Source organism: Delphinapterus leucas, chromosome 3 (assembly GCF_059928025.1).
Source record: "Delphinapterus leucas isolate spDelLeu-1000000601 "Yukka" chromosome 3, BTC_Dleu_Yukka2, whole genome shotgun sequence".
In the NCBI taxonomy this organism is placed as follows: domain Eukaryota; kingdom Metazoa; phylum Chordata; class Mammalia; order Artiodactyla; family Monodontidae; genus Delphinapterus; species Delphinapterus leucas.
Genome location: NC_143131.1, coordinates 114,834,272 through 114,861,448, shown reverse-complemented (window position 1 = coordinate 114,861,448; position 27,177 = coordinate 114,834,272). Strand labels below are relative to the sequence as shown.

Genomic DNA, 27,177 nt, shown 5'->3' with positions numbered 1-27,177 from the left:
ATAATGCATTACTCTTTTATTAACATTCATCTGCCTAAGGTCACCTACAAATTTCTTGATGGAAGAGGAGTCTTGTAAGTGTAATTGTGGATGAAAACCTTTGCTTAATAGAGATGCTTTAATTTATATAATGCAAGCCATAGTCCTGTCTTGCCTGGTTTACTACAGTAGCCTCCAACTGATCCATCTGCCTCTGACCTCACCCTCCCCTCCTCCTCACCAACAGGCACAAGAAACAGTCAGAGAACTTTCTGAAATAGTCAGATCATATCAGCCTCCCACTTAAACCTTGCATCTAAAAGTGAACAAGAAAGGCACAGTCCCTGACTCCAGGAAGTTCTGAGGCTAGTGATCGTCACTTCCAGAAGCAGAGTTGGAGACAAGGGTCCTTGTGCAAGTGAGTAAGAAGCCTGCAATGAAGGGGCAGAAGCAGGACGAGGCAGGAGAAGCTAAGCTAAGGCGTGGTTTCAGTGAAGCCCTACTGAGTAGCACGGCAGACGTGTTGCCCTGTGACTCCCTCCCTCATCAGCCACTCTCTATCCCAGTGCCCTCTTCTGTAGCAAATATCATGTCATTTGTCTACTCGTTTATTGTCTATTTCCCTCAACACAGTAAGCTCTGTGGTGGTAGCTCACCACTGTATTCCTAACCTAGAGCATACCCAGGCAAGCAGAAGATACTCAAAAATATTTACTGAATAAATGAATGACTGAGTGAATGAATGTACCATACCTGAGTTTTCCTCCAGTTTTCATTTTTCTCAAATACAACAAAATCCCACGTTCAAGGTGAGATTCATTCCTAAAAGCTTTTGAGGAAACTCAGGGTTCTCTTGAGAAACAAAATGAGATAAATAGGAAATGAGTCCATGATGAGTTACTAGACATTAGGCATTGTTTGTCTCATTCTTAAAGTCCTACAACTACTGGCACAGAGTCCACGGAAACTCAGATCATGACTAATAGCCTTATTTTATTTAAAAATAAAGGTCATTTAAATACAAAATACCATTGTTTAATAAAATCAGTAGCAATTTGGCCAGCAAGTTGCATCCTGAAGAAATTACAAGTCAATTAATCTTTTTTTTTTTTTTTTTTTTTTGCTGTACGCGGGCCTCTCACTGTTGTGGTCTCTCCCACCGCGGAGCACAGGCTCCAGACGCGCAGGCCCAGCGGCCATGGCTCACGGGCCCAGCCGCTCCACGGCACGTGGGATCTTCCCGGACCGGGGCACGAACTCGCGTCCCCTGCATCGGCAGGCGGACTCTCAACCACTGAGCCACCAGGGAAGCCCCCATTAATCTTTTTATATGTATTACTCCAAAATAAAACCGTTGGATCCATCATCCTCTGACTGCTTTGCTTGCCCCCCTCTGATAGGTGTTAGCTCTTCCTGAACAGGCCGACTTGCAAGCTTGAAGGAGGGAATAATCATGTGACACCTATTATCAGCTAAATCTGTAGATACTAAAAGACCTAGCCCCTAGAAGATGTGGCACATATATACAATGCAGTATTACTCAGCCATAAAAAGGAACGAAATTGGGTCATTTGTAGAGACGTGGATGGATCTAGAGACTGTCATACTGAGTGAAGTCAGTCAGAAAGAGAAAAACAAATACCGTATATTAACACATATATGTGGAACCTAGAAAAATGGTACAGATAAACCGGTTTGCAGGGCACAAATAGACACAGATGTAGAGAACAAACGTATAGACACCAAGCGGGGAAAGTGGCGGGGGGGGGGGGGGCACCTGTGATGAATTGGGAGATTCGGACTGACATATATACACTAATATGTATAAAATGGATAACTAATAAGAACCTGCTATAAAAAAATTTTTTAATAAATAAATAGAATAAAAGACCTAGCCCCTGCCATCAGAAGCTTACATCCTAAAGGGCTACACACTTCTGACTCCAGCCCTCTGTCTAACAAGGAAAGGAAAGATCAATTTAGACAAAAAATGATGTTGGAAACCCTCAGGGAGGCAGAATAGGTAGCTTCTGAGTCAGACCTTGAAAGGTGGGTCAGAGCACCAAAGAAAAGGGGATTCCAGATGGAGAAAACAGTGGGGCAAAGCACAAAGCTGTGTTAATGTTTGGAGAATCAGAGGTGGTCAGGGTAAGGACACATGGGAAGAAAGGCTGGGGTGAAGGGGACAAAAATGAGCGGGGCGGGGGAGCGGTGGGCGTTGTTCAGGAGACTGGGCTTGAAGGAAATACGACCTGCTGGGGAAGCAGGGCCAGCTCTGATGGGCTGTGAAGAAGCCATGCTGAAGTGTTCCGCCTTCATTCCGTAACAGAAAGGGAATCCTTGAGTTGTCTTTGCAGTTTACCTTGATAATTTTACTTATTGTACAAAAAGCATTTTAACAATAAGAAAAATATTTAAAAGGAAAGGAACAGACTACATTCATATGCCTCATATGTCAGTTGCTTTCATTTGTTTAACATTCTTCCCATTCTTTCCCATAGTAGGCATGTATTTATAATACATACTTATAGGGTAACTAATTTTGTGGTTGGATTTACCAAGCATTACAAAATAAACAGTTTCCTATAATTATCATGTTTATGTCAGCATAACATTGATGTACCATTGTTTATATTTTCTCTACTGGTAAACATTCACTTTTTTTTTTAACATCTTTATTGGAGTATAATTGCTTTACAATGGTGTGTTAGTTTCTGCTATAACAAAGTGAATCAGCTATACATATACATATATCCCCATATCTCCTCCCTCTTGTGTCTCCCTCCCACCCTCCCTATCCCACCCCTCTAGGTGACCACAAAGCACCAAGCTGATCTCCCTGTGCTATGCGGCTACTTCCCACTAGCTATACATTCACTTGTCATTATTTATATTTTACTATCAACTCCATACATGTCACTTTCTTTCCTTCTTTTCTGTTATTTCCTAAAATTGGAGTTCTGACAGTGAGGCTACCGGGTCAAAGGACATAAATATTTGTGAAACACACTGAAAAATTATTTTCCCAAAGGGCAATACTATTTCTTAATGTCAACAGTATTATACAACTAAACTCGTTTCATCAATACTTTGCAAGCATGAAGTATTATTAGGATTTTTTCTTCTAATTTAAGAGATGTAAAATACTATCCTATGCAAATTTTTAAATTCATTCCCCTGGTCACTAGGCAGATAAGCATTTCCTATGTGAATTCCCCCTGCCCACAGCCACTCACTACACCACACCACCAATATCCTTTAGCATTTCCATACTGGACCCTTCATCTTCTCCGTGTTGACGTGTATGGCTCTTGTGCAATACAGAAACTTCTACACATGTGTGGCCAAGTCAATGATATGTCAGGACTGTAGGTAGCAAGATGTGATGGTGTATACGAGATGGGGACTACCTAAGGTGCTTTTAGATGAACCAGGGGGAGGTGATGAGGGCCTAAATAAAGTAAGGTGGTAGCTATGACCAAGAAAGGAAGGAATCTGTGTAACTGCTCTTTTGGAGGTAAAAAACAGGACTTTGTAACCCAGGGCACAAGTTTAACTTAGAAGCTTCTGTGGGAGTCTGGCCTACCATAGGATAAATTGCTTTACTCAGATTCTAAGTTGCCCTAACAGAGATTTCATTTAGGTGAGGGATGAAATTGGAGGCTATTTAGGAGCTTGGAGGACTTTGCAGTAGGATGGGGTACCTCAGAGCCCTGGGCCTACATGGATGGAGGGAAGGACTGGGCAGAGGACGGGGAAAAAAGAATCAGGACTCAGAAGACAAGGAGAGAAGATGCTCAGAAAGAAGGCACGTAGAGGGCTTCCCTGGTGGCGCAGTGTTTGAGAGTCTGCCTGCTGATGCAGGGGACGCAGGTTCGTGCCCCGGTCCGGGAAGATCCCACATGCCGCGGAGCGGCTGGGCCCGTGAGCCATGGCCGCTGAGCCTGTGCGTCCTGAGCCTGTGCTCCGCAACAGGACAGGCCACAACAGTGAGAGGCCCACGTACCACAAAAAAAAAAAAAAAAAAAAAAGAAGGCACATAGAGTAGCTCTCTGGCATTGAGTGCCAATCCTGTTCCAACTCGTCATTTGCATGCTGCATACTCACAGAAGCCTCAGTCATGTTTTCCCCATTTAAATGATGAAAGAACCAAGGCCCAGAGAGGGAGAGTAAGTCACTGAAAATTAGACAGCTGGTAAGAAGCAGGCAGGGACTTCAACCTACATGCCTGGTCCCAAAGCCTCTGTTCTTAACTACCACACTGTGCTGAGACCCACAGGGCTAAGACCGGCTCTCTCTGCCTAGGAGGTTACCAGTGGGATCCCCAAAGAGTGGGGAGCACTCTTAAACATTAAAAGAAATTTTTTAATGTTTGCTAATTTGGAAGCTGCTTTCAGTGACCATCAGGCTGGCATTTAGTAAAATTAAGACCCATTAAGGGAGGATTTATAAAAACAAAATTCCAACAACCAAATCCATTAGCACTAATTACAAATCCTTAACTGATAACAGACCACTGCCCAGTGAAAACCGACAGGGTGGGAGACATATACATTACATATACATATACGTATATGCAGTGTTCTATTATAATTGTATATTCGTAAACAGTGTACACATATCCTAAAGGTTCTTTACGTGGTTGTTAAAGACTTCTTCCTGAAATAATTGACTCCCTTCCAGATAATCAAAGAATGAATGTTTCTACTGAAAAACAGACCTTTCCACATGATGTGGAAAAAAACATTCTGTGTGGCGCAGTGGTTAGAATCATGAGCTGTGGAGTGAGACAGCCTGGGGTCGCCCTGGCAAATCACTTAACCTTGCTCTTCCTTCATCTCTAAAGTAGGTGTAATAATACTTGCCGTATAAAGTTCCAGTACATAGTAAGTACTGTATAAATGTGGACTAGTATAGCACATTACAAATGTTATCTTTCAGCAGTTATTCTGATCTGTAGCAGGTACTAGTAATTAGGGAGCTGGCTACGTATTACCTGGTTGGCAGACAAGGCACAGCTCACTCCAAGTTGTTATACTCTATTACTAGAAAACAAATTATCTATTTCTAACCATAATCTGTTCTGTCAGAATTATTTTATTATATTACTAAAATTTTACATATAGTATTATACATGTATATACAATATTAAGTTATGTAATTAGTGAAGAAACAAGTATAACCAGTATGAATTTGCTTCATGACTCTCAGGGGTAAGAAATCTCACATCTTAACTGCTACTTGGTATAGAAGAAACTCTGGAGTGAGAGTTCCTGGGTGGTTCACATCCTGGCTGTGTGATCTTAGACAAGTCACTTAGCCTGTCTATGCCTCAGTTTCCTCATTTGAAAAAAAAAAGTTAATCATCGTATCTATGTCACAGGATTATTGTGAGGATTAAATTAATCACTTAAAAATGTCTGGTGCATCATAAATGTTGGCTCTTATCATTTTTAAATTTTTCTAAATCATGTCAGATCTAACCCAGGGTCTCCTACACCCAGGTTGCCAGGAAATCCTGCCTCAGTCAGTCTAGGGCATCCTCCTCTGTGTCTTATCACAGTCCTGAAGACTCACCTGTATACCCAAAGAGGGCTCTTAGCCTGTGCCCTTCTCTTTGCGGACACCTGATACCCCTAAGACGCACTGATCACCTCCATCTGTCCACAAGCTGTGGCTCCATCTTATTCATTCAACAGTTTGTTTTTTGAGCACTGTATCCCAGATACTATAGCAGGTGCTGGGAATATAATAATAAAAACAAAACAGACAAGAATCCCTGCCCTCATGGAGCTGCCAGTGAAGCAAGATCTCTAGGTCAGACTGATGCCGGGACCCTCTCCTGAACTTCCATTAAAAAAGCCTCTTGGGGGCTTCCCTGGTGGCGCAGTGGTTGAGGGTCCGCCTGCTGATGCAGGGGACACAGGTTCGTGCCCCGGTCCGGGAAGATCCCACATGCTGCGAAGCGGCTAGGCCCGTGAGCCATGGCCGCTGGGCCTGTGCGTCCAGAGCCTGTGATCCGCAACGGGAGAGGCCACAACAGTGAGAGGCCCGCGTACTGCAAAAAAAAAAAGCTTCTTGGCCACTGTCAATACTAGCACTCTGAAATTACCCCTATTGGGGGTCCTTCTACCTCCAGGGCAGACAGTTCAAGTAGAACCTGATGCCTACACCCCACAGAGAACTCCCAAAGCCCACTCCCCTCTCCTAGTCTCAGGAAGTATCTCTCCACCACCAGGTACCCTCCTCCCCTCTAGCCCTTCCCCTTCACTGGGCCTTGATCCGAAAATAAGGCCAGCATATGGTCTTCAAAGCCATCCCTAAAGCCCCCAGAAACTGTGAATTTCCCCCTGAGCTAGGACCACTTGGCTCACTAGAGCCCTCCTGGCCACCTCCTCTGGAGGTAGAAGGCAAAACGCCACTCATTCTCCCATGATGAGCCTTCAGCCAAGAAAACAAGACAGGCTCGATTCTCCCAGGCAGCTTATATAGACACCCAGTGATACAGAGGGGGTCAAGGGAGAAGGCATTTATGATTCAACAGGCGGTAGGCTACGCCTGGACTACAGAGCTGTCAGAGGGAAGGAAGACACAGAACAGACTCGCAGATCTGACAATCAGAAGAAATTTTGAGAAATCCATTGCAGCAGGGTTCAGGAGCCAGGCTTCAGATGGTCTGGGAGCCATAGGGAAGGTCAGGAACACAGGTGAGAGCACAGCTGTGATTAGGAGAGAGGCTTCTTCCTCAGAGAACGGAGAGGAGCAGAGGATGAGCATCAAGGCAGAGAAGAGGTGAGGACGGAGGAGAGACTGCTTGTCCAACACCCAGGGACCTGAGGGTGAGAGCGCAAGAATGATGGTGGATTCTGTAACCTCCCCTCCCCCATCTCCCCAAGAACAAGGAAGAGACATTATCTGGCTAGGAAGGATGGATTTCTGCTAAGAACTGAGCCTCCTTCAGCTGGACAAGAGGCCAGACCAATAGTGCCCACTATGCTTAGACAAACATCACATTTCTTCCCACGTCTATCAGACTTTTGGATAATCTAGCTCTTGCCTACTTCACATCCTGCCACTCTCCTCTTTGTTCATTTTGATCCAGCCCACTGGCAGCCTCATTCTTCCTGAAACACACCAAAGCCTTCCTTGACCACCCTGACCAAACAGAGGTCTTCCCTCTGCTTACCACTCTGTCCCTTCCTGTCCCTTTACCCAGGTCACCTGGCTTCCATTCTAGATTCTCAGACCTTAGGGTAGTGTCTTTGCTATACAACTGACATTACAGTGACTAGAAGCTATCCAAATTTGGGATGGAAAAAATGTAAAAAGTATTCTGCATAGCTCCAGGTGGCTTTGTAAATTAAATTAAACCCACAACTGGCCCAGGAACTTTCCCCATTATTGATCATTAACATTTAAAGAGGTTGCAAAATGAATCCTGGACACTGCAATAAATTATCATTGTCTATTAGGCAGGTTCCATGAATCAGGTGGCCCTGGAGCCTTTTGAGACTGTCTGACGATGTAATTTAAATGACGTTGTTCTGCTCTTTGGTAAATGAGTGGACAGCAGGGGCGTAAGTGGGGGCAAATGTGTGTGCACATACAATCTACACTATGGGCATCTGGCCCATATATCTAAAAATGAAAGTCTATTACAACTCTCTCTAGCTCCCCAGGTACCTGCTTTTCCAAGTCATATTTAGTTTCCATCTTAGCATGAGGCAAGACCCCTTCAGAGGCTCCCATTTCCCATCACTCCCCAATGGTCCATTCACCCTGAGATACCTACACCTCTCCTGACACACCAGGCTCCAAGGCATCACTAATAATAACAACCATAATTTATGAAGTGCTTAATCTGTCCCCTTCACCATGTGAAGTGTTTTGAATGCATTCATTCCATGTAAACCATCAGTACTGCCATCCCCATTTACAGATGAAACAGATTCAGCTCAGAGACAGAGGTGAGATTTAAATCAAGATCTAGCTAATTCCCGAGCCCAAACTCTTTGCAACTGCTTCTCTTCAACATGCCCTTCCTGACTCTCTCAGTGGCCTGGTTATAGCCTTCATGGCTCAGCTCGAGAATCTTTCCTCCAGGAAGCCTTTTCTCACTATCCCTCCATATCCCCTCTTGGGCTGCTGTATCATGGCATGCACGGCTAACCCCTGTTATGGCACTGATTGAGCTACACTGAATTTGCCTGCTTACCTGTCTGTTTCCCTAAGTAGACTTTGAGGGTCATGAGAGCAATACGGAGAGACATTATTTGCAAACTTTGTGTTCCTGCTATCTGGCTCAGTAGGTATTTTCCGGATGGATGGATGGATGGATGGATGAACATAAATTTATGTATACACAGATGTAACCTTAAATATATCATGATAACTTATCAGACTCAGTTTCCACTTCTAAAGAATATGAACATGCTTAAAGAGAGATTTTATTTGCCAGAGGTTGATAAAAACCAGCATTCAAAGTACGACCAAAATTAACTCAACCTATCAAGAAATTTTCTATATATATATATATCACTAGCCCCTGAATGACAAAGGAGACGACTGTCTCTTCAAATACCAAACACATTGTCAAGGGGACCTTTGCAATGCTTGAATATTCATACCCCTCATTTGACATCTAAGAACACAGAGCCAGCGGTCACCTGCCTGACCAGAATGTGCCTTCACCAGAAATAAACGCTGCATGTTTCCCAGTGTTTGGGGTGTGATGGATTTCCACATTTCTGAGAGAAGTGAAAGGACCAACTGAGGATGTTCAGGCTGGAAGCCTTGGGTGACAGCAGGCACCAAGAGAAAAGAAACCAACATTTACTAATTATCTAGCTAAGGTATGTGCCCGGCTTTTTGTCTACGTACCAATGTCCTTTAAAGTATCAGAGGACAGAAAGAAGCAGTATGACATATGGGATTAGGAGACACCCTTTAAAAGTTCTCTGTGTGCTCTAGATGGGAACAATTACGTTGGTTGTTGGGGAGGGGTGCTCATAACAGACACACCCTATTGTCTGCACAGGGTCCGGAGCCACATGGAAGAGCACTTGAACACTGTCTACACGGGACTTAACTTTGTTGGTCAGCTCGGTGCCAGAAGGTGGAAGAGCAGGAAATAAGGTTAATTTTTAAGGAAGGTCTGAGAGAAAAATTCCTAGAAGAGAGGAGAAGTCTGGCCAACACCTGAGTGTGAGGGATAAGCAGGGGTTCTGGGCTCAGCAGACGGTGGTCCTCAGATCATCCCTGGCCTCCCCACAAGCCAAGATGAGCTGTGTGTAGGGAGCTAAGAGTACTGGCTCAGGATTAACACCTCTCTCCATCCAGCTTTCGGGAGGCTAACTCATATAGCCAAATGGAGGTAAAATGAAATATGACAAGTGATCCTCCACTTAGGATCTCAGAAGCAGAATCAGGGAGGCCCGAACCCTGAGAAGGAGAAACTGCAGGACAATGGAAGGTATTACTTCACCCTAGGCATCACTTCCAGGGACTCTGTTGGGGTGCTGCCCTCTTGAAAAGATGAGTGTGAGAGGAGACAGACGTTTCTAGGGTAAACAGATGGAGATCTGGAGACAGGCATGATGGAGAGCAAGTGGTCATCTCTGCCAAAGAGGCAGATGTCCCATCTGCCAAGGAGACATTCAAAGTCCTGAGGAATTCAGCTCTCACCACCAGGTGGGAGCCCACCAGCCCAGAGGCAGAACTACAGGAGAAAATCAGCCCCTGAGAGCAGAGAGCAGAAGGATAGACACACTCTTCAGAGGCATGGACCAGCCAGGAGGCTTCAATGCAAACAGAACAGGAGATCAGAGAGCTGATGGTGGGGCAGCCAGAGCACGGCTACAGAGGCCCAGGAACAGCTGTGCCTGTGCACTGGACCAGCCACCGAGGAACAGTTCAGAAAACATTTAGTGACGGATAAAGTGACTTGTGTAGGATACTGGAATCAAGCAGAAATATATAGGAAGAGGCAATCATAAAAAAAATCCCTGCCATCTAGCTTGAAAGGGCTACGAACCATCAAGATCTGGGAATTAACAAGCTTCCCAAAGGTAGAGGCCTTGACCATCTTGCTCACTGCTGTGTCCTCTGTGTCTGAAAATGCTTGGTGCACAGTATCAGCTGGCACTTACTGTCTGGTGGATGGATGCAAGCATGCCTACCAATGGGGCTAGGTTTGTGCTCACCAGCCGCCAATATCTGGAACACGTGGGTCACAAACATGCTACTTCTAATTCTTGAACCAATGGTTGTGCCATTATTTCAGCATTTCTCATTATCATCAAAATACTGGTAATACTAACGTTCTTTAAGTGTTGAGAATTCATAAATTTAAAAGAGTGACACAAAAATCCTAAGCATGTGTCAAATTTAAAACTATATAGAAATAAAAGCATCAAGTAAAACGAAAACATGGGCAAAATACATATTACACATACATCAACGATATATTTGTAGGAGAGAAGTTAATTTTAAGTGTTATTTTTAAATAATTACATAAGAGTTAAACGTAACGTGTGATTTTAAAAAGTAAAGTGTGCTGAGTTATACACACATTACTCTGCAAGAGAAACCTGGAAATTTGGGAAAATCATAATAGAAAGTTACAGGTAAACTCAAGACAGTTCCCTCTGATTCTTTCATCTGCAACTGATCTAATATTTCATTCCATAATGGGAGAAAATCTTCTGGAGAAATGTATGACTACTTCACCCTACCACTTAGCACTAGCTCCATCAACCTAGGACTACAATTTTTTATTGGCTGGAAGCTGTGTTTATAGTTCAAGAAAGCATTTCTGGTCTTTGTCTTCTTTTGTTTAATTAAGGATATAAATGTTGATTTCCTGTATCAATATCGATACCTTTGGATGTATGTTCTCCTAGTTGATGAAGTCTTTGAACTTGAGTTAGAATTATTCCTGCAGGAAAACTTTGCTGTCGTCGATAATCAAATTTCTTTCTCTACTTAAGAATCATAAGAAATATATAGATGAATACTCTGTAAGTGACATACTTTTGAAGGACTAAAACTTTTAATGCGTGACATAACTCTTTGGACAGGGCTTAAGATAAAAATGATTTACATTTCTGACTTTTATTACAGAAATAAAATATTGTATTGACAACAACAACAAAACAGTATTGTGGCACTCGAGAACTGAACCATAAACCAAAAACTGAAAGTGCATTTTCTGAACCCTTGAAACCTCCTTTGAGTTAGTCATGCTTATGGTCATTTTATAAATGGAGAAACTGAGGCCTGAAAACTTAAGCTACCCTGTCCCTTAATAGTCAGTGGTAAAGCCAAGACTGGCAGCCAGGTGGGCTGACTCCAGACCCTGTGCATGTTCTAAGACCTTGCACCTAAGGGACAAGAGTTACGGATCCAACTTGGGAATATTATCAAGTTCTCAGGCTCAAAGAATTATCTGAAACTACAGCTCTTCCTAGTAAAATGTCAGCATCAGGTGGGATTTGGCAAGAGGCCGGAGATCCTAAAAAGATCCTTTAGCAAAGCGGGTTTTTGGCCGGAGTCTGTATGTTTCAAGGCTGTAAATCAGGGCTTAGGTGACATCCACATTAACCTGGTTCCTAGCAAAGTGCTGACCAGGCAGTTGAGCCACGGCTGAATCAGTTGTTGCCACTCTTGTCTGTATGGAGGAGACAGAGCCCAGGATTGCATCTTTAGCATGATGACTCGCTCCTTTTAGGAAGATGAGGTTGTCGAGGAAGCTGGCTTCAAGCCTTTCCCCTTGTGTATTCCTGATTTTTATCTCTACTGGGCCTTGGCTGGCCCACAGGCAGAAGCACAGAGAGATCAGAGGTCTAGCAACAACTTGAATCAGGAGGTCCCCTGGCCTCTGTAAGCTTGGAGAAATCACTGTGGTTCCTCATGCTTTGGTGTTTAAAATCTGCCTTGTGGAAATACAGGATAATAGTTCAAAACATTGTCTTTGGCTTCAAGTCCATACCCTGTTATATCACCTTCGTGTTTACAGGCAAGTTACTTAATTTCTCTGTGTCTCATGCTCCCATATTTAAAATAGGGATATAACAATATCTATCTCAAGGAATTGACATGAGGGCTAAATAACAGCGATTGTTAAGCAAACAGCCTGACACAGAATAGATAATCAATAAACATTAGCTACTCTTTATAATGATAATAGTTATTACTATTTTTATTACATAAATATTTTCCAGATTGATGTCAGTTTGGTAATGCCATACATAGAAATTAAACAACCCTCATTCAATCCAAAAGAGAATCCTCGAACCCTATTTCAGCCTCCCATTTCAATCTTCTCCTGCACAAGAAGACAAGAGCCTGGTTTAGTTTTCATCATCTCTCCCTGTCTGCCCTCTACTAAAGACGTGAAGACAGTTAAATGTTCATCAGACCCTGAGAGTAAGAGAGGATGTGTTATATTTAGAAATCATTCTGGGAATATGAGTCACAGAGAAAATGATGGAGCAGATCTTAGAGGCTTCGGAAGAGTACAATTTATCACTCAAAATATGTTTACTGAGTACCTACTATGTGCAAAACATAAGGCTGCACACTCCTGGGGACAGAAAGACAGTTGGTTCCCTCAAAGAGCTTAAAAATAGCAGAAGAGATCAGATGTAAACACAATAATACAGCTATTCACAGCTTGACCCATGACCATGACTGTCAAGTGAGTTGGCTGTACAACAAGACCCAGAAGAGTCCAAGGTATCTCAGGGGGCTGAAGGACTCTTGGTAGGACTTGAAAGTAAAGAGAAACTTGGATGTTGAAGACTGATTAGGAACTGAACCAGAGAGAAACAAGATGGACCTTCCTTGAAACAGGCATGAGGGCTACTACACAGGCCATGTTTAGGAACAGTATGTAGAGCAGTTTGGGTGAAAGGGAGGGATCAGGAATGTGAGTAGTTAAAGATAATCCAAGAAGGTTTGCTAGAAGCTGCTTCCATTTCTCCTTGAGTTTCAGGCTAGGGCACAGCTCTAAGTAGGGTCGAGAGAGTCACTGCCCAGGAATGGAGAGTGGCCTCTTTGTGACACTGTGAAAGAGCAGAGGCAGTCATCTGGAGCCAGCTGGAAGCTCACTCTGCGTCCACACACAGTGTGACTCTGGCCATGACAACACAGCCAGACTGGAAACCAAGTCACTTCATCAGCACCCTCAGGGCTCAGTGCTGTGGGAGGACTCCCGGGAGCACTAGAAAATCGCACAGTCAGCATTCGCCTCCAGGAGGGCCAGCCAAGGCCCGCTGCCACTGTGTCTGCACTCAGGAAGTGGCTCGCTCAGAGCTCTGGGAGAAGCCCAGAACCATTTGTTTGGGTCACTGCACCCCAAAGACTGAAGCACAGGCTGCTTCATGAGAAAATCATTCTTTCCCTGGCAAGAGAGATGCAGCTGAGTCACAGATACAGTCCTCAGAACCTACCAATTTGGGGCATTTGTGTAAGTAATCCCTATTTATCCGGAAAATTCAAGCTTTGACTAATTTGAGGTCGAGGAATTTTCCACGTCCTGCTGACCCTGGGAAACAGGAACAGAGAGTTATCTTTGGGAACAACAAGCAAACTGCTCAACTGAAAAGACGATATCAAATCTCTGTCTCTGTGGGCGTGAAGAGGCTTCAGAAGTGCCCATCTCCTCTTGCTGCCCTGTAGACTTCCAGAATGGCTCAATCAGCAGCTACCTGGCAGGACGCTCCGCTATGTAAATAACCAAGAACACGCCAGGGTTGGCTGGGCTAGCAGATGCACAAGTGGAAGAGAAGGTAGGGGAAGCTGGAATCGAGCGAGAGCCATCTGTGCAGGCATCCAAATGGAATCTCCCAGCAAAGAGGGGAGTGTTTAAAACACACTCAGTTAGCAAATGGGGGATTCTGAAGACAGCGCTGCAGAACAGGTGAGGAGAGGGAGGCAGGTGTAGAGGCAAGGCACGTGAAACACAGCAGCAGAACTCCCCAAGAGCTGAGCTCCAATCCCTGCCTGCCTCCCTGGCTCCACTCTTGGGCACCTCCTGCAGATGGTGGTATGAATTTTTTCCTGGTAAGATCTTTGAACTCCTAGCTCAGTTACCTCTGGAAATGAAGAAGTTGTTGTTGCTGCTGCTGTTGTCGTCATTTTCCAATCTCCTGGCACTTCTGCAGTGAGAACTTCAGTGGAGACATGAATTCAGTCATCTATCTGCTCATCACGTCTCCTGGATAGCAAGCAAACTTTCAGCCTCTTGTACCCATGTGTGTCTTCCAGATGTGGTCACATGGCCACAAGTGCTGGACTCTGCCACACCACAGGGACCATGTTTGGAAGGCCACTCTCGTCCTCTAGATGGCACCAGGTTTGCAGTCTGAACTCGGAGAACTTCTTGCTGCACCATTCACTCGTTCAGATGACACTGCCTGAGTACCCATGCATTGAGCACCACCCTAAGGACCATAAGAGCCCTCCAGAGGGGCTTTCTCTCCAGTAGAGGGTTACACAGGCATTATAACTATGATTGATGAGAGAGACTACAAATGACTTGAGAGGAGAGAAAGAAAGATTCTCACCTGAATGGGCAGGGTAAACTTTCACGGAAGAGACAGTTATTGATCTGGACAAAACCTGGCTATGGGGGGATGAGAAGGAAAGCACTCCAGGTTGCAGCGATACCTTGACCAGAGGCTCAGAGATGGTCAAGCTTGGGAAGGCTCTGAGACAGCTTTGCTGGAGTTTGGCCAGAGACTAGGGATGGGGAGGAAATGAGCAGAAGCTGGAACAGCAGCTGGAAGTCAGGTTTTAAACTCTATCTCTTACTCTCCCATCCTTTGCTCTGTTCTTCTGTTTCCTTCCTTTCCCTCCCTTTCACTTGCTTCCTTTCTCCCCAACCAAAATCCCCTCCATCTAACCCTAACCCTCCATCCTCCCATCCAACCCAAACAGTGCAAATGGAGTGGATGTGGGATTATCATAAAACATCTACTGCTCTGGAGAAGGAAGTCAGAGATCAACTGTCCTCCCCAAGAGGACACAGCCCACTGCCACAGGGTGAAAGGAGACACCCAAAACTCTGGCTGGGGGTATGAGCATCTCTGCAGCACATGTGAAATCTGTAGGCTCACAGAGAGGCCCTCCTGCTTGGCAGGTAGAATATGCCAGAGACCTGACCCAGAAAAGACGCAGGAAACGTCAGTTGAGAGAGGCAGTATAAGGAAGTGGTTAAGAAATGTCCACTTTGGATCTGACAGTCACAGTGCCATCAGCTCTATAATGGGCATAATGGATTAAATGAGACAATGTTCATAATGTGCTCAAGCAAAGGGCCTGATCCATATGAGTGCTCAGTAAGTGTTTGCTTTTACTGTTTTATTTATGGCAAAGAACTAAGACCGGGAAGGGCTAGAGTCCAAACCAACCAAATCAAGAGAATTTCAGAGGGAGCTTACACATGAAAAGACCTCAGGCTTTGGAATCAGACAGACCTGAGCTGGAACCCTGACTACACCATTCTCTAGCTGTGGGACTTAAATTGACCCAGCCTCAGTTTCCTCAACTGCAAGATGGGGTTGATAATACATCCTCATTTGTATATGAGGATGTAGATAATACATCCATTTGGGGGAGGGTTATTGTGAAGATTACAGATAACATAACCAAAGTTCCTTCATATACTAGGTCCTAAATTATTAACAGTAAAAAACACTCAAGCTGTGATTTTAAAACATTTTACTTTGTCTAGTGCCCGTGCTTAGAGGCTACTTGAAAGAGGTATGAATTGTGGGGCTACCCACCCAAAGCTCCAAGCCCCACACCTTTTCCTTCTCATTCTCCACCACCATTTACCCAGAACTATCCTGGATTATACTCTTGTAGTGGCCTCTCAGGAGGTGCATGGCTAAATAAATAGGTTCAGTAGGCATGGTGGCAATGTTGGTTCCATACCAGAATGCTCTATTGATTGAAAACTTAATAAAACAATGGCAACTTCTGCTTTCTTTTTTACTGTAATTAAGCATACTAAGTTCTTCAGGAATGTTTAACTCTAAAATCACATGGTCACTCAACACTCTGCTGATGGATAAACTCAGCAAAGGGAAGAGCAAAGAGAACTATTTTAAGCCCTGGAGGGAGAGCAGAAATGGTAGTAGGAACAGCAGCAGCAGTAACACCAACGTCCACCTTAAAGTTAAAGTACCAGGCCACGTACTGAGCACCCAACACATGTTTTCCTCTCTCGTAGATCACGAAGCTAGGAGAAGTGAGGTGGCTTGCCCAGGGTCACACAGCTAGAAAATGTCGTATCTGGGATTTGAACCAGGATGGTCCAGCCTCAGAGCCTGTGCATGTAACCATTCCGCTAACTGCCTGCACAGAGAAGAAGAGTCTGAAGGTTAAGTTATCAGTGTAGACAAAGCAACCAGCTGTGCCAAGGATGTGGGGCTCTCAATAGTAGGTCTCACAAGAGGGAGGGACCCAGGAGAAAGCACACTGATGGGATGAGCATTTGGTGTTCGTTCATTCATGGAAGGCTTACTCCGTAAACTGGTGGGTGTTACTGCTCAGCCCTACTCCATGCACAGACTCACAGAGCTGAGAGCTCCCTGTGGACAAGGATTGCAACTTCTCTGTATTTCCAGTGCTGAGCACAGTGCCTGGTAAGGGGCAGCAGTGAGGAAAAATATGTTGAATGAATGAATGAATGGACAAACCAACAGACTAAACTAGTCAACAACTGACATTTCCATTCCTCTTCTTCCCTCGTCAACTTCCATGACTTGAGAGCTTTGCCAAGACAAAATGGGAGGGAAGAACATTAGCACCATTGAACCAAATCCCGTGAGATGCAGCAGACAGGAAGTGGCACCACAGAACTACACTAATTCAGTCTGACTGTCCACACTAAGAACAGCCACTTGACAGCTGGTACAGTATCTGTCTCTTTTTGCCTATGTAGACAGTTTCCAGAGGGAGGAAAAAAAGATTTCTAGACGGAAAGGCTAGTGATGAGCTAAGTGGAAAATCTTGACCACAGTCACACTGGACATCAGCCTTTGATGGTTTATCTGTACAAAATAAGTCATTTTCTCTATAAGCATTGGATTTCATAAATTTTTCTCCAGCTAATTTATTCTTCGGCTTATCAGATCATGCATTGCCACATCTCATTATTCTGTAAATGAGGCCCAGTGTCAGAGAAAAAAAGTCTGTGTTTAAGGATTATGGAAATCATGCAGCCTCAAAGCCTCAGCTCAAATGTAGCCCTCTTCCCCTCCCCACTAAACGGGAAATGCAGGATTTAACAGCTTTTAAGGTGGAGGAGGGGAGGGACATCGAGGACGGAGAAGTACTTCTGCGGGTTCAGGAACCTGTACTGCGCCTCACTGATGGAGGGCTCCAGAGTGCAGGGGGAGCATCAACATGGAGCTGAGTAGACTGGATAGTGACCCTGACTGCCCTAGCAGAGACCAGCCCATTTTTACCTAATTGCCTGGATAAAGCGCTTTCATCGGAGGATACGGAGGGAGGTACTGGATAGAGAGGGAGTGGCCTCACGCACCTGTCAGGCTACATGAACCTTTCCAAAGGCAACAACACTTCAAGAAAATCTGCCAAAACAACGTGGAGGTCAGAATAAAGATAAGGAGGGTGGAGTAGAACCTCAGGGAGTGAGGAGGAGGACAGAGAAACAAGAGGAAGAGGGAAAGGAAAAAACAGGAAAGGAGAGTCACGGGCTTATTTTTATTTATCAAATACTAACACAGCGCTTACTATTTGTCAGGTGCTGTCCTAAGCACTTTACAAATCCTTACTCACTCAATCTTCATTATTAGCCTCATTTTACAGAAAAAGGAAGTTAAGCATGGAAAGAGTCAATGATCGAAGGGCATATGGCCAGCGTGTGGCAGGGCCCGGACTTGAACCCAAGCAGCCATGTACCAGTCCACACGCTTAAACACCCCCCATCAGGAAAGTCTTAGCCCTGTTGTAATATGAATATATGGCCCAAGGGTGTTAATATTCCGTGAAACAGCCCTAAAAATACTCAGTAGTTACTTAAGGAATGTTGATAGCTCTTCAACAACTATCTATTCTTAAAATATCAGATATTTCCTTATAAATGAATACAAAGCAGGGAAAAGAGTGAAGGGGATAATTTTCCTTCAGGCTATAGAAGAAAAATAGTAGCCCATGGACCAACTGAACGCAAAGAAAGAGCCAAGATTTGGCCAATATGCCCAAAAGTTCCCATATGCCAGCATTATATTCTCACTGTCACCAGGGTCTGGGAGGAATAGGAAGCTCAGGTGAGATATTAACAGAAAACCAGCTTTGGGTACAAATGTTGTTAATCTAGACATGAAGGCTGGTCAAACATGCCACCAGAATAACTGGCTTGAGATGGACTCAAGAACCGGCAGCCACATGAATTCTAGGCCCTCCTGACCCTCAGGTCCTGTTTTCCAGTCTCCTTCTCCATTATAGGGAATTCTGTCTCAGAGATCCCTCCTATCCCTCTTTGCAATTTAACTTCTTAGCTCCCCGCCCCAACCCAGTCCTCTGGAACAGTCCATCCCAGCTGTGGGTCTGGTCTGACGTGTATTCTCTTGATAGGCTGCTCTGCTCCATGTAAGCCTACCTTAACAGTCTCAGCTCCAGGCCATTACTACCTACTAGGAAGAGTGTGAATCATGTCGATGGGAAAGCTGAGGTGGTCAAACCAGTTCTTCCCTTGAAGAACTTTCATAAATGCGTACCATGCTCTCAGTCCAGAATGGTTTAGGGGCAGGAATGGCCTGGGCAATCCTCTTGTTAGGATCCAGATCATTCCATCCTATTGTGAGCCAGATGCCAAAGAAATCTGGCCCAAGACAACACTGATTTTCTGAGTTCCCACTCTGTTCTATCTAGCTGTGGGCTTTCCTTCCTCTGTTCCTCTCTGACCCTGCTTTTAAAAACCCTCCCCCTGCTCCTGCCTTTGTTCCCTGACTGAGTGCCCTTCTGGTTAGGGTGTTCTTTGTGTCTTGATGGTGTGCCTCACGTTACTCTCATCTTCCTTGGGTCAGGAATGATGTTTCTTTGTGCTTCAAAAGCACAGTGCAGAAAAATCCTCTGATACACATTGAACTGTGCGTCACGAAGTTATCTCCGAAGTCCTGCTACCACTACAGAAAAGTGCCCACATACAGATAAATGGCAATCTGGGCTTTGGCTATCAGCTGCCGTCAGCTTACTGGGAGTATTATAAAGTCTGTCTACAAATAAAGAGCATGTTTGGAGCTAGGCTGCTTTATTATGGAGGAAGAAAGGCCACTGTGGAAATTAACAAAGGTCTAATCAGAGGACAGAGCCTCAAGAGAGACCCCCCTGTTTTAGTCGGGACCACTGTCCTCTGAGGCAGGTAAGGGCGAGCGGGAATTGTTCCCACTGTGTTCCCTCTCAGAATTCTTCCCCTCCTGCTCTGCTGCCCAATTTGTTGTGCTGATTTGTCTGCAGGAGGCAGCAGAAGCAGCATGGATGGGCTTCTCCCCAGATAAAGAAAAAGAGGCCAAAGGCAGGGGTCAGGGCAGGAGTCCTTCCAGAGCAGCTACAGTGCAGGGAGCCACAGGGCGAGCCAAGTGGTCTTCCGCTACTTCATGAGACTGTGTGTTTCTCCAGAGCAGGACCATTTCAGCACCGAGGGAAGGCTAACTGTTGAAAAACAAAACCGACTGCCCCCCCCCCCCAGGCCCGCAAGTTGACCTGCAACGGGACGACTTGCTGTGATCAGGCTCTGAAAATTACTGAAACATGTGCATGACGTTCTGTTGTTTGCTCCACTTTGTTGTGAGCCAGAAAGGGCACAGGAAAGCATGTGATGGCCTGAGGGTTCCTACCTGGGTTGAGGAGAATCTGTTACTCTTGTTCTTGAAGGGAAAAGCCACAATGGTTGACATGAATCCAATAATGCTGCCCCAAAAAAGCCTCATCTGCAGCTAATGATTGAGTAACAGTATCACCAGGGCTGCTGCAGGGCCGAATAAAGCGTTGATAGCATCCTCGCAAATCATTTGGTTGCTACTGTGAGTTCCCAGAAACTGGAAACAAGAAGATGTTGCCATCTGCGTTGAGAATTTTTTAAATAGCTCTATTTATATTGTTCTTATAATGAAAAGGGAATGTTTTGCATTTCCCAGAAATTGCTGCATATATCCTCTTAATACCCAATGAGGCAAATGGGATGAAAATTGGGACATTATGATCCAGGGTAATCTACTGAAAATGCAGTCTCTTTGAAGAATGCCCAGTCTATCTGCTCTAGTCCATGCGTCCCAGCTCCTATGGCATATGGCTATCCTGACAGGGCCAAAGAGCAGGCTGCCTAAAGCAAATAATGGCTTCCCTTTGTCACAGGGAGGAAATAAGCTAATAAGATTAATTTTCTCAAGTGTAAACTTTATTCCCATAAATGTTACTTACATATTGCCTATTACCAGTTTCTACTGGCTGAGACTCAGGATCAACTGAAAACAAATGGCCAAGTAGCACCAAATATTTGCAGAAAAAGGATGCTTGGTTACAGCAACTCAAGTCAACCTGCTGAATCAATCAGAAAAAGGAAGATGCTGTATATGAATCTAGAGGTGTCTTGTGGACCATGTGTGCAGAGTGGAGCTGGACCTCAGAGAGGGTAGGACACTATAGAACCTCTTTCTATACAACTTCATCCTTCTTCTTTTTAACTGGCTTGTTTTGCTACTTAGTCTACACAGTGGAAGGTAGCTGCCCAGATCCCTGAAGGTTACATGTTAACTCCTCAGTAAATTAAAAGACTGCCTCTCTCGATCACAGTCTCAAGTAGCCTGGGCATATACCCTGAGAAAACCATAATTCAAAATTATGTGGAGACATGTACCACAATGTTCACTGCAGCACTATTTACAATAGCCAGGACATGGAAGCAACCTAAATGTCCATCGACAGATGAATGGATAAAGAAGATGTGGCACATATATACAATGGATATTACTCAGCCATAAGAAGAAACAAAATTGAGTTATTCGTAGTGAGGTGGATGGACCTAGAGTCTGTCATACAGAGTGAAGTAAGAAAGAGAAAAAAACAAATACCATATGCTAATGCATATATATGGAATCTAAAAAATAAAAAAAGGTTATGAAGAACCTAGGGGCAGGGCAGGAATAAAGATACAGACATAGAGAATGGACTTGAGGACACGGTGGGGAGGGGGAAGCTGGGGCGAAGTGAGAGTAGCACTGACATATATACACTACCAAACGTAAAGTGGATGGCTAGTGGGAAGCAGCCGCATAGCACAGGGAGATCAGCTCGGTGCTTTGGGACAACCTAGAGGGGTGGGATAGGGAGGGTGGGAGGGAGGCTCAAGAGGGAGGGGATATGGGGATATATGTGTGCATATGGCTGATTTACTTTGTTGTACAACAGAAACTAACACAACATTGTGAAGCAATTACACTCCAATAAAGATGTATAAAAATAAATAAATAAATAAAAAGAGGAGTAAAACAAAAATAGCCAGCTGAGAAAACCGAATGGACCCAGTTTAAGTCTGGGTTCCAACCCTAGTCCAACATATATCAAGAAGGGTGAGGTCAACAATACAAAATGTCCACAAAAGGCCCACCTTGTAACCTGGCATAAGGGCAAGGCAGATCCAAGAGAGGGACGTGGCAGTGAGAAGCTACTGCATGGGGATACGATGTGTCAGCACTCCAGCATGCTACAATAAGCAACAGGGATGCAAGCCAAATACCACTGAAATCCAGTGGGGAAATACTGAGGAGTTTTAACACGTCCTCTGGAAACTCCACTGCAAGAACTTTTTCTTAGACAACAGAGGAAAAGAGAGAGGGACTTTTCTACAATACCTCGTTTAGCCCCACAAGACAGTGTGACAGGCTCTGTTTTGCAGAGGACCACACTGAGGCTCAGAGAGGTGAAGTAGCTGGCTCAAGGCCACCTGGCTAGTAAATGGTAGAGCAAAATTCAAACGCATGTAGACTCTAAAATCCCATTCATGCTCCATCCATTCCAATATGTTGACTCCCAGATGAACTCTGCCCAGAGATAAGTCTCCTTGGATTGGAGACAAGCATCTACACAGAAGCTGACTGTCATTTTCTGTGCCTGAGACTTCTCAAGGCCCTCAGTTTACCAAGCCCTGATGCAGCCAGTCCTATGAGGGCCAGTCCTACGAGGGCTCATAGCACAGAGACCCCCAGCATCCCCAAGTCAGAAGGGCCCAGCAGGTACCTGACCTAGCTGCTCTGGCTCGAACACCCAGGCCACCCTCCCCAGGGGAACATGTCAGCCCCGAGCTCCTCATAGGTCATATACTGTTCAAGTGCTACTGATGCCATTTTCCTGTTTGCATTTTGTTTTTGTTTTTGTTTTGTTTTTACAGTTCGTTGCTCATCCTAACTGTCAACAGCAATTGCTTACCATGTGGTATGAAAATCTCTCAGGCTTACGTCAACAGTCTATCGCTGTGAAATTCCTGGCTGTCTTTGGAGTCTCCCTAGGCCTCCCTTTTCTCGCCATAGCCTATTGGATTGCTCCGTGCAGCAAGGTACAGACTGCTTAAGGTGCATGTCTTTGCGGTTATTTCTTCTCTCTACTTAGCATAACCTAAAGTCCATTTTGTCCAAATATGCAGCTGACCATTTCCCACATTTAAAGAAAATAGCCCTGAGAGACCCAACAAAAGTAGAAAACCACTTAAGAGGGAAAATGCTAAGATTTGCTTTTTTAAATCATTTTCTTAAAAGACAGAGGAGTGATAAAATGGAAACTTTTATACACACAAGGCATAATCTGATCAATAACAGAATAAAGGGGGAAGAAAGGCACTTTTCCTTTTCTAATTATACAATGTCCTAAACATGGCCTCCAAACCCATAGTAATAATAATTATAATAATGATAATAGGAATAGCCAACATTTATTGAGTACTTTCTTTTTGCTAAGCCCTTTTCATGCAACACCTCATTTCACTCTCTCAATTACATTATGATGCACACACTTTCTAAGCAGGTTCAGAAAGGAGAAACAACTAGGAGCTGAAAGTCAAAGGCTTCTCATACTGGGGCACTGCAGACCCATCTCAACATCTTCCTGGTTTCCTGGCTTCCTTGTCTGGGTTCTGGCCCACATGGGCAGCTAAGTAGGTCACTAGAAGGAAAAAAGACAAAGGAAAAAGGAGGAGAGCTGGAAAGGTGCAAGGCTGGGTTCTTTTCTCACAGGAAGGAGGAGTGTCTGGTGCCCACCTGTAATGGAAGGAGTGGAACCTGCAAGAGCCAAGCTGCTGCCCCTCCTGTTCCACCCTCCCTACAGCCCATCTGACCCAAAGCCACAAAAGGCATCAGCAGTCACTCCAGCTTCAGGCAAGAGCTAGCGCCTATAAAAACAAATCATGTCGAAATTCTGAAATATATTTCGTAGGTTAAGTGGTCATTAAAGTTTCCAAAGCTGCATTTACTTTGTGATATAGTAAAAAAAAAAAAAAAAAAAGCAATTAAGCTTAGGTAATCAACATTCAGTAGAAGAAATATGACTACAGGGAGATTAGTTCCACAGGGAATTTGATCAGCTAAGGCAGTTAATAAAAGTGTCATCAGTGAATGGATCCTCTTGTCAGCTCCACCAAGACAAAACTCATGCCAGGACAATGGGCCCAAGACTTCAGATCTGCTAACGAGGCCACCTAACCAGGCAGGCAAGGAACTGACTGCCTTAGAGTAGGAGGGGTGTCAGAGAAAGAAATTAGGACTCAAACTCCTTCTGTAGGATAGTGTTAAAAATAAAAGTCCTCATACTGAATATTTGTGGTGTTCAACCTCATATCTATTGAGGATTTTGTTTCTATGGCACTCTACCATGACACAGATTTCTAAATCGGTATTCCCCAAATGATACACATGTAGGGTAAGGTTATTTTTTTCTGTCCTTTATCATGAGCTGGAAAAAGCACAGTGAGTGAAAAAAGACTAACCAGATTGAAAACTGGATCAGCGCCGGTCATTTGTTTTAGGCACTTGTTTTCATAGTAGTACTATCTAGTCTGTACTGCAAGTTAGATCACTGCCTTCATCCAGAGATGGACAGGGATGCTGCCTCCACACTCTCTAAGCCACAAACTAATTCTAGGGCATCAATCATTAAAATAACAGCCAAACACTGCCAATCCTCACTTTTGCTGTAAAACTAAATGTGACAGCTTCCAGGGAACTGGGACTAAGCAACACCAGCAAACTGGTTTGCCTCTACCTGCCTGGGGAAATATTCAGAAAGAGATGATGTGCCAGCTGCTGACTAAATTTTTTAGATTTTCAGTAGGTCTGAGAAGAATCTTGGCCAATATCATGCAGATGTGATGCAAAAAAAAAAGGATGTGTGGACGGGGGAGGAATCCCGGACTTTCTGGGGACCCAGTAAATTCAAGAGACTGATGCCACCATGGAACGTAGGGGTGAGACCTATGGTGTCTTCTGGAATATTCTAGAAGTAATGATTGCAGGGAAGTTTGGCCCCATGGCTGCTGCTTCCTCTCCTCTGTTCAGAGACTATTCTGACGGACATTTTGTGTCCCTGGAATGTCCAGTAAGACAAAAAAACAGCTTGTACACTAAGCCCTTGCTTGTGGCCACTGGCAGCTGGCGGCAAGAGAGGGTGGCATTTGATGAGGACGACTGGAAGTTCAGACTGGGGAGAGATGCTGGAAACTCTCTGGGTGCTCTACTGCAGTCATGGCCTACCTTGTGGGCAACTGGCTACCAGGTCCTAGTTAGGTGCTTACACTTGTGGGCTAAGAGCCCAGTGCCACAGAACACAGAGGTGTGTCAACAAGTAAAAGCAGGTGTCCACCCTGAGGGCTTGAGAATGCAGTTCATTTGGAGCTAATTCAGGAGCACTACTCAGTTATCTCACATTCACTTATTTCCCAGAGTAAAAGAATAGTACCCAGGAAGTCTGGGCTTGAGCCAGAGGCTGAGTACAGCAAGCCTGGATTTCCCGATATGTTCTCAGCTCATAAGGGCCAAGTAATGACAGAGCTGCTTTAGCCCATGTTTCAGACTCACCAGTTTTGCTCTTCAGGCAGAGGAGGACAAGACCTATGTCTCCCAAAGCTCTACCATCTCTTTTTATACCTAACGCTGTTACCTGACTCAGCGTTAATGATTCCCCAGCTAAGAGCTGCTGGTATATATTGGTTGACTTTTCTCCTTTCTTTTGGTTCACTTTGTGGCCTTGTGAAAGGAGGAAGTTTACCCCAAGCATAATTTGCTTCAAAAAATTGAGATAAATATGGAATGTCACAAAAAAAAAAGAAAAAGGAAATCCCTGAAATGATTTGATCTCATCTGACATTTATCAAAGTTTTACCAGTTAAAAAGATGCTTTCAAGCCCAGAAGAAAAATAGGAAAGGTGCATCAATTCCTAACCTCGTTTTTCCTCCCTATGGCTTAAATCAAGTGGGACTGAGCCCAGGTTAACCTTCTACATCACTGCAGGGCCTTATCAGGGTTTTTTCTTATCGTCTGCAATAAATACAATAACTTTTACATATGCATCTTCTGCCGGAAGATAACAACTTGAAGGAGGGAACAAAGAGAACACTAAATTCCTCAAAGCAGCTCTTATGGGGAATCCCAGGGCCAGCATGGGCGCAGCTGCGTGCAGATTCCTGACATCAGGTGCCTTGCCTAGATGAGAAGATGGAGAGGTGTCCCCAGGTCCTCATCCAGGTAGTCATTGGAAGATGCTACATAGAGCCCACTGATAAAGGACTGGGGAAACTTGGCCATCAATCCCTTAAGAGCTGTGTCTACCTCCGTGTTCTCCACCTTTTTCTGACATTTCTGGGACCCTGCTGGGACACAGAGATCTGGTATCCCTTGCCCTCTCCTCAGCCTTTCCTCTCCCCACTCTGCAGTCATTCTCCCACTTACCTCGCCTCTCACCACTACCTCAGCTAGGACACAGTGACAGGAAACAATGCAATGACTATCTAAGGATGTCGCCTGTATACACCAAAGTATCCCAGCATCTTGGTTGGGAATTGGGGCTCCAAGATGCCAACACAGTCAGATAAAACGTGGAAAAATTCAAAGTATGTATTTGACATCACATAGGTCAATATGAGACATCGTTTGATTCCGTTTTTTTGTTTTTTTTTTTTACTGAATTTATGTAAGGTATTTTATTTGTCCTTATATTTAATCTCTACATTCTGAATTTAGTACATCTACCTATGGCTAAAAATAATCTACAGTCCCTATTTTGTAAATAATAAGGTTAAACATTACTAAGAAATGTCATTTGTAAGATGTTTGTGGGCCCCCTAGTTTTCAGGTAAACATCTTTTTCAACACTTCTGAAGTTATTCTAGTGCCATATGACAATTTGACAATGCAGGTGAATCCGAACAAGTTCTTTCCAGCACAAATAGGGATTTCCAACGTTCAGACTTGAAACGCAGTCTTTTTTAAAAAAAAAGATTAAAATTATCTTTTTAAATTTCAACAGATGGGTTCTATGACATTAGAACGTTACGATAATTACTGGCATCATTAACGTGGATGATTACCATACTGAAGCCTACTGAAAGAACATTGTCAAGCCATCTGATTTATAAATGTTATGTTGAACATAATGATAGTTAGGGAAATTTTACCAGGAGAAAATCCTATAGCTGATCTTTTGCTGAACCAATACTCTACATGCTGGGTGACATTTCACTCTAGGACTCCTGAATGAGGCAGAACATGAACATCAATTAACTAGTCACTGGCTATAACTGAACATTTGCCCTGGAGAAGGAACTGAGATCCAGGAAAGACTCCCCTCTTTGCTCTTGTCTTATCAGTATACCTGGTGCGGGGTTAGGGTTGGTGTTTAGGTGAGGGTGACAGCAGTGACCAGGAAGAGACCCAAGTGAATTCATTTACAGGGGTCAGCAAAGACTGACTGTGCAGCCCCCAATTTAGTCCTCAAAAGTCCAAGTGGCCTTTGGATGGCAAGCCAGGGATAAGAAGATATGACCAATGCCTACTCCCTAAAAGGGCATCTTTTGGATCACTTCAGGCTCACATGGAACAACTGCACAAGTTAATCATGTACTAAGCCACAAAGAAAATCTCAATAGTTTTAGGGTAGTATCACAGAGGCTATGATCTGAACAC

The 27,177-nt window shown here is 44.3% G+C and overlaps 1 protein-coding gene across 1 annotated transcript in view; it reads left to right on the top strand.

The window, feature by feature from the left end:
* The window catches only part of TRPC7 (transient receptor potential cation channel subfamily C member 7), a 124,357-nt gene that overhangs the window by 44,317 nt on the left and 52,863 nt on the right, over positions 1-27,177 (top strand). Inside the window, exon 3 of the mRNA XM_022588864.3 lies at positions 22,400-22,564. Within this exon, the coding sequence (XP_022444572.2) occupies positions 22,400-22,564 (165 nt within the window). The remainder of the gene's footprint in view (positions 1-22,399; positions 22,565-27,177) is intronic.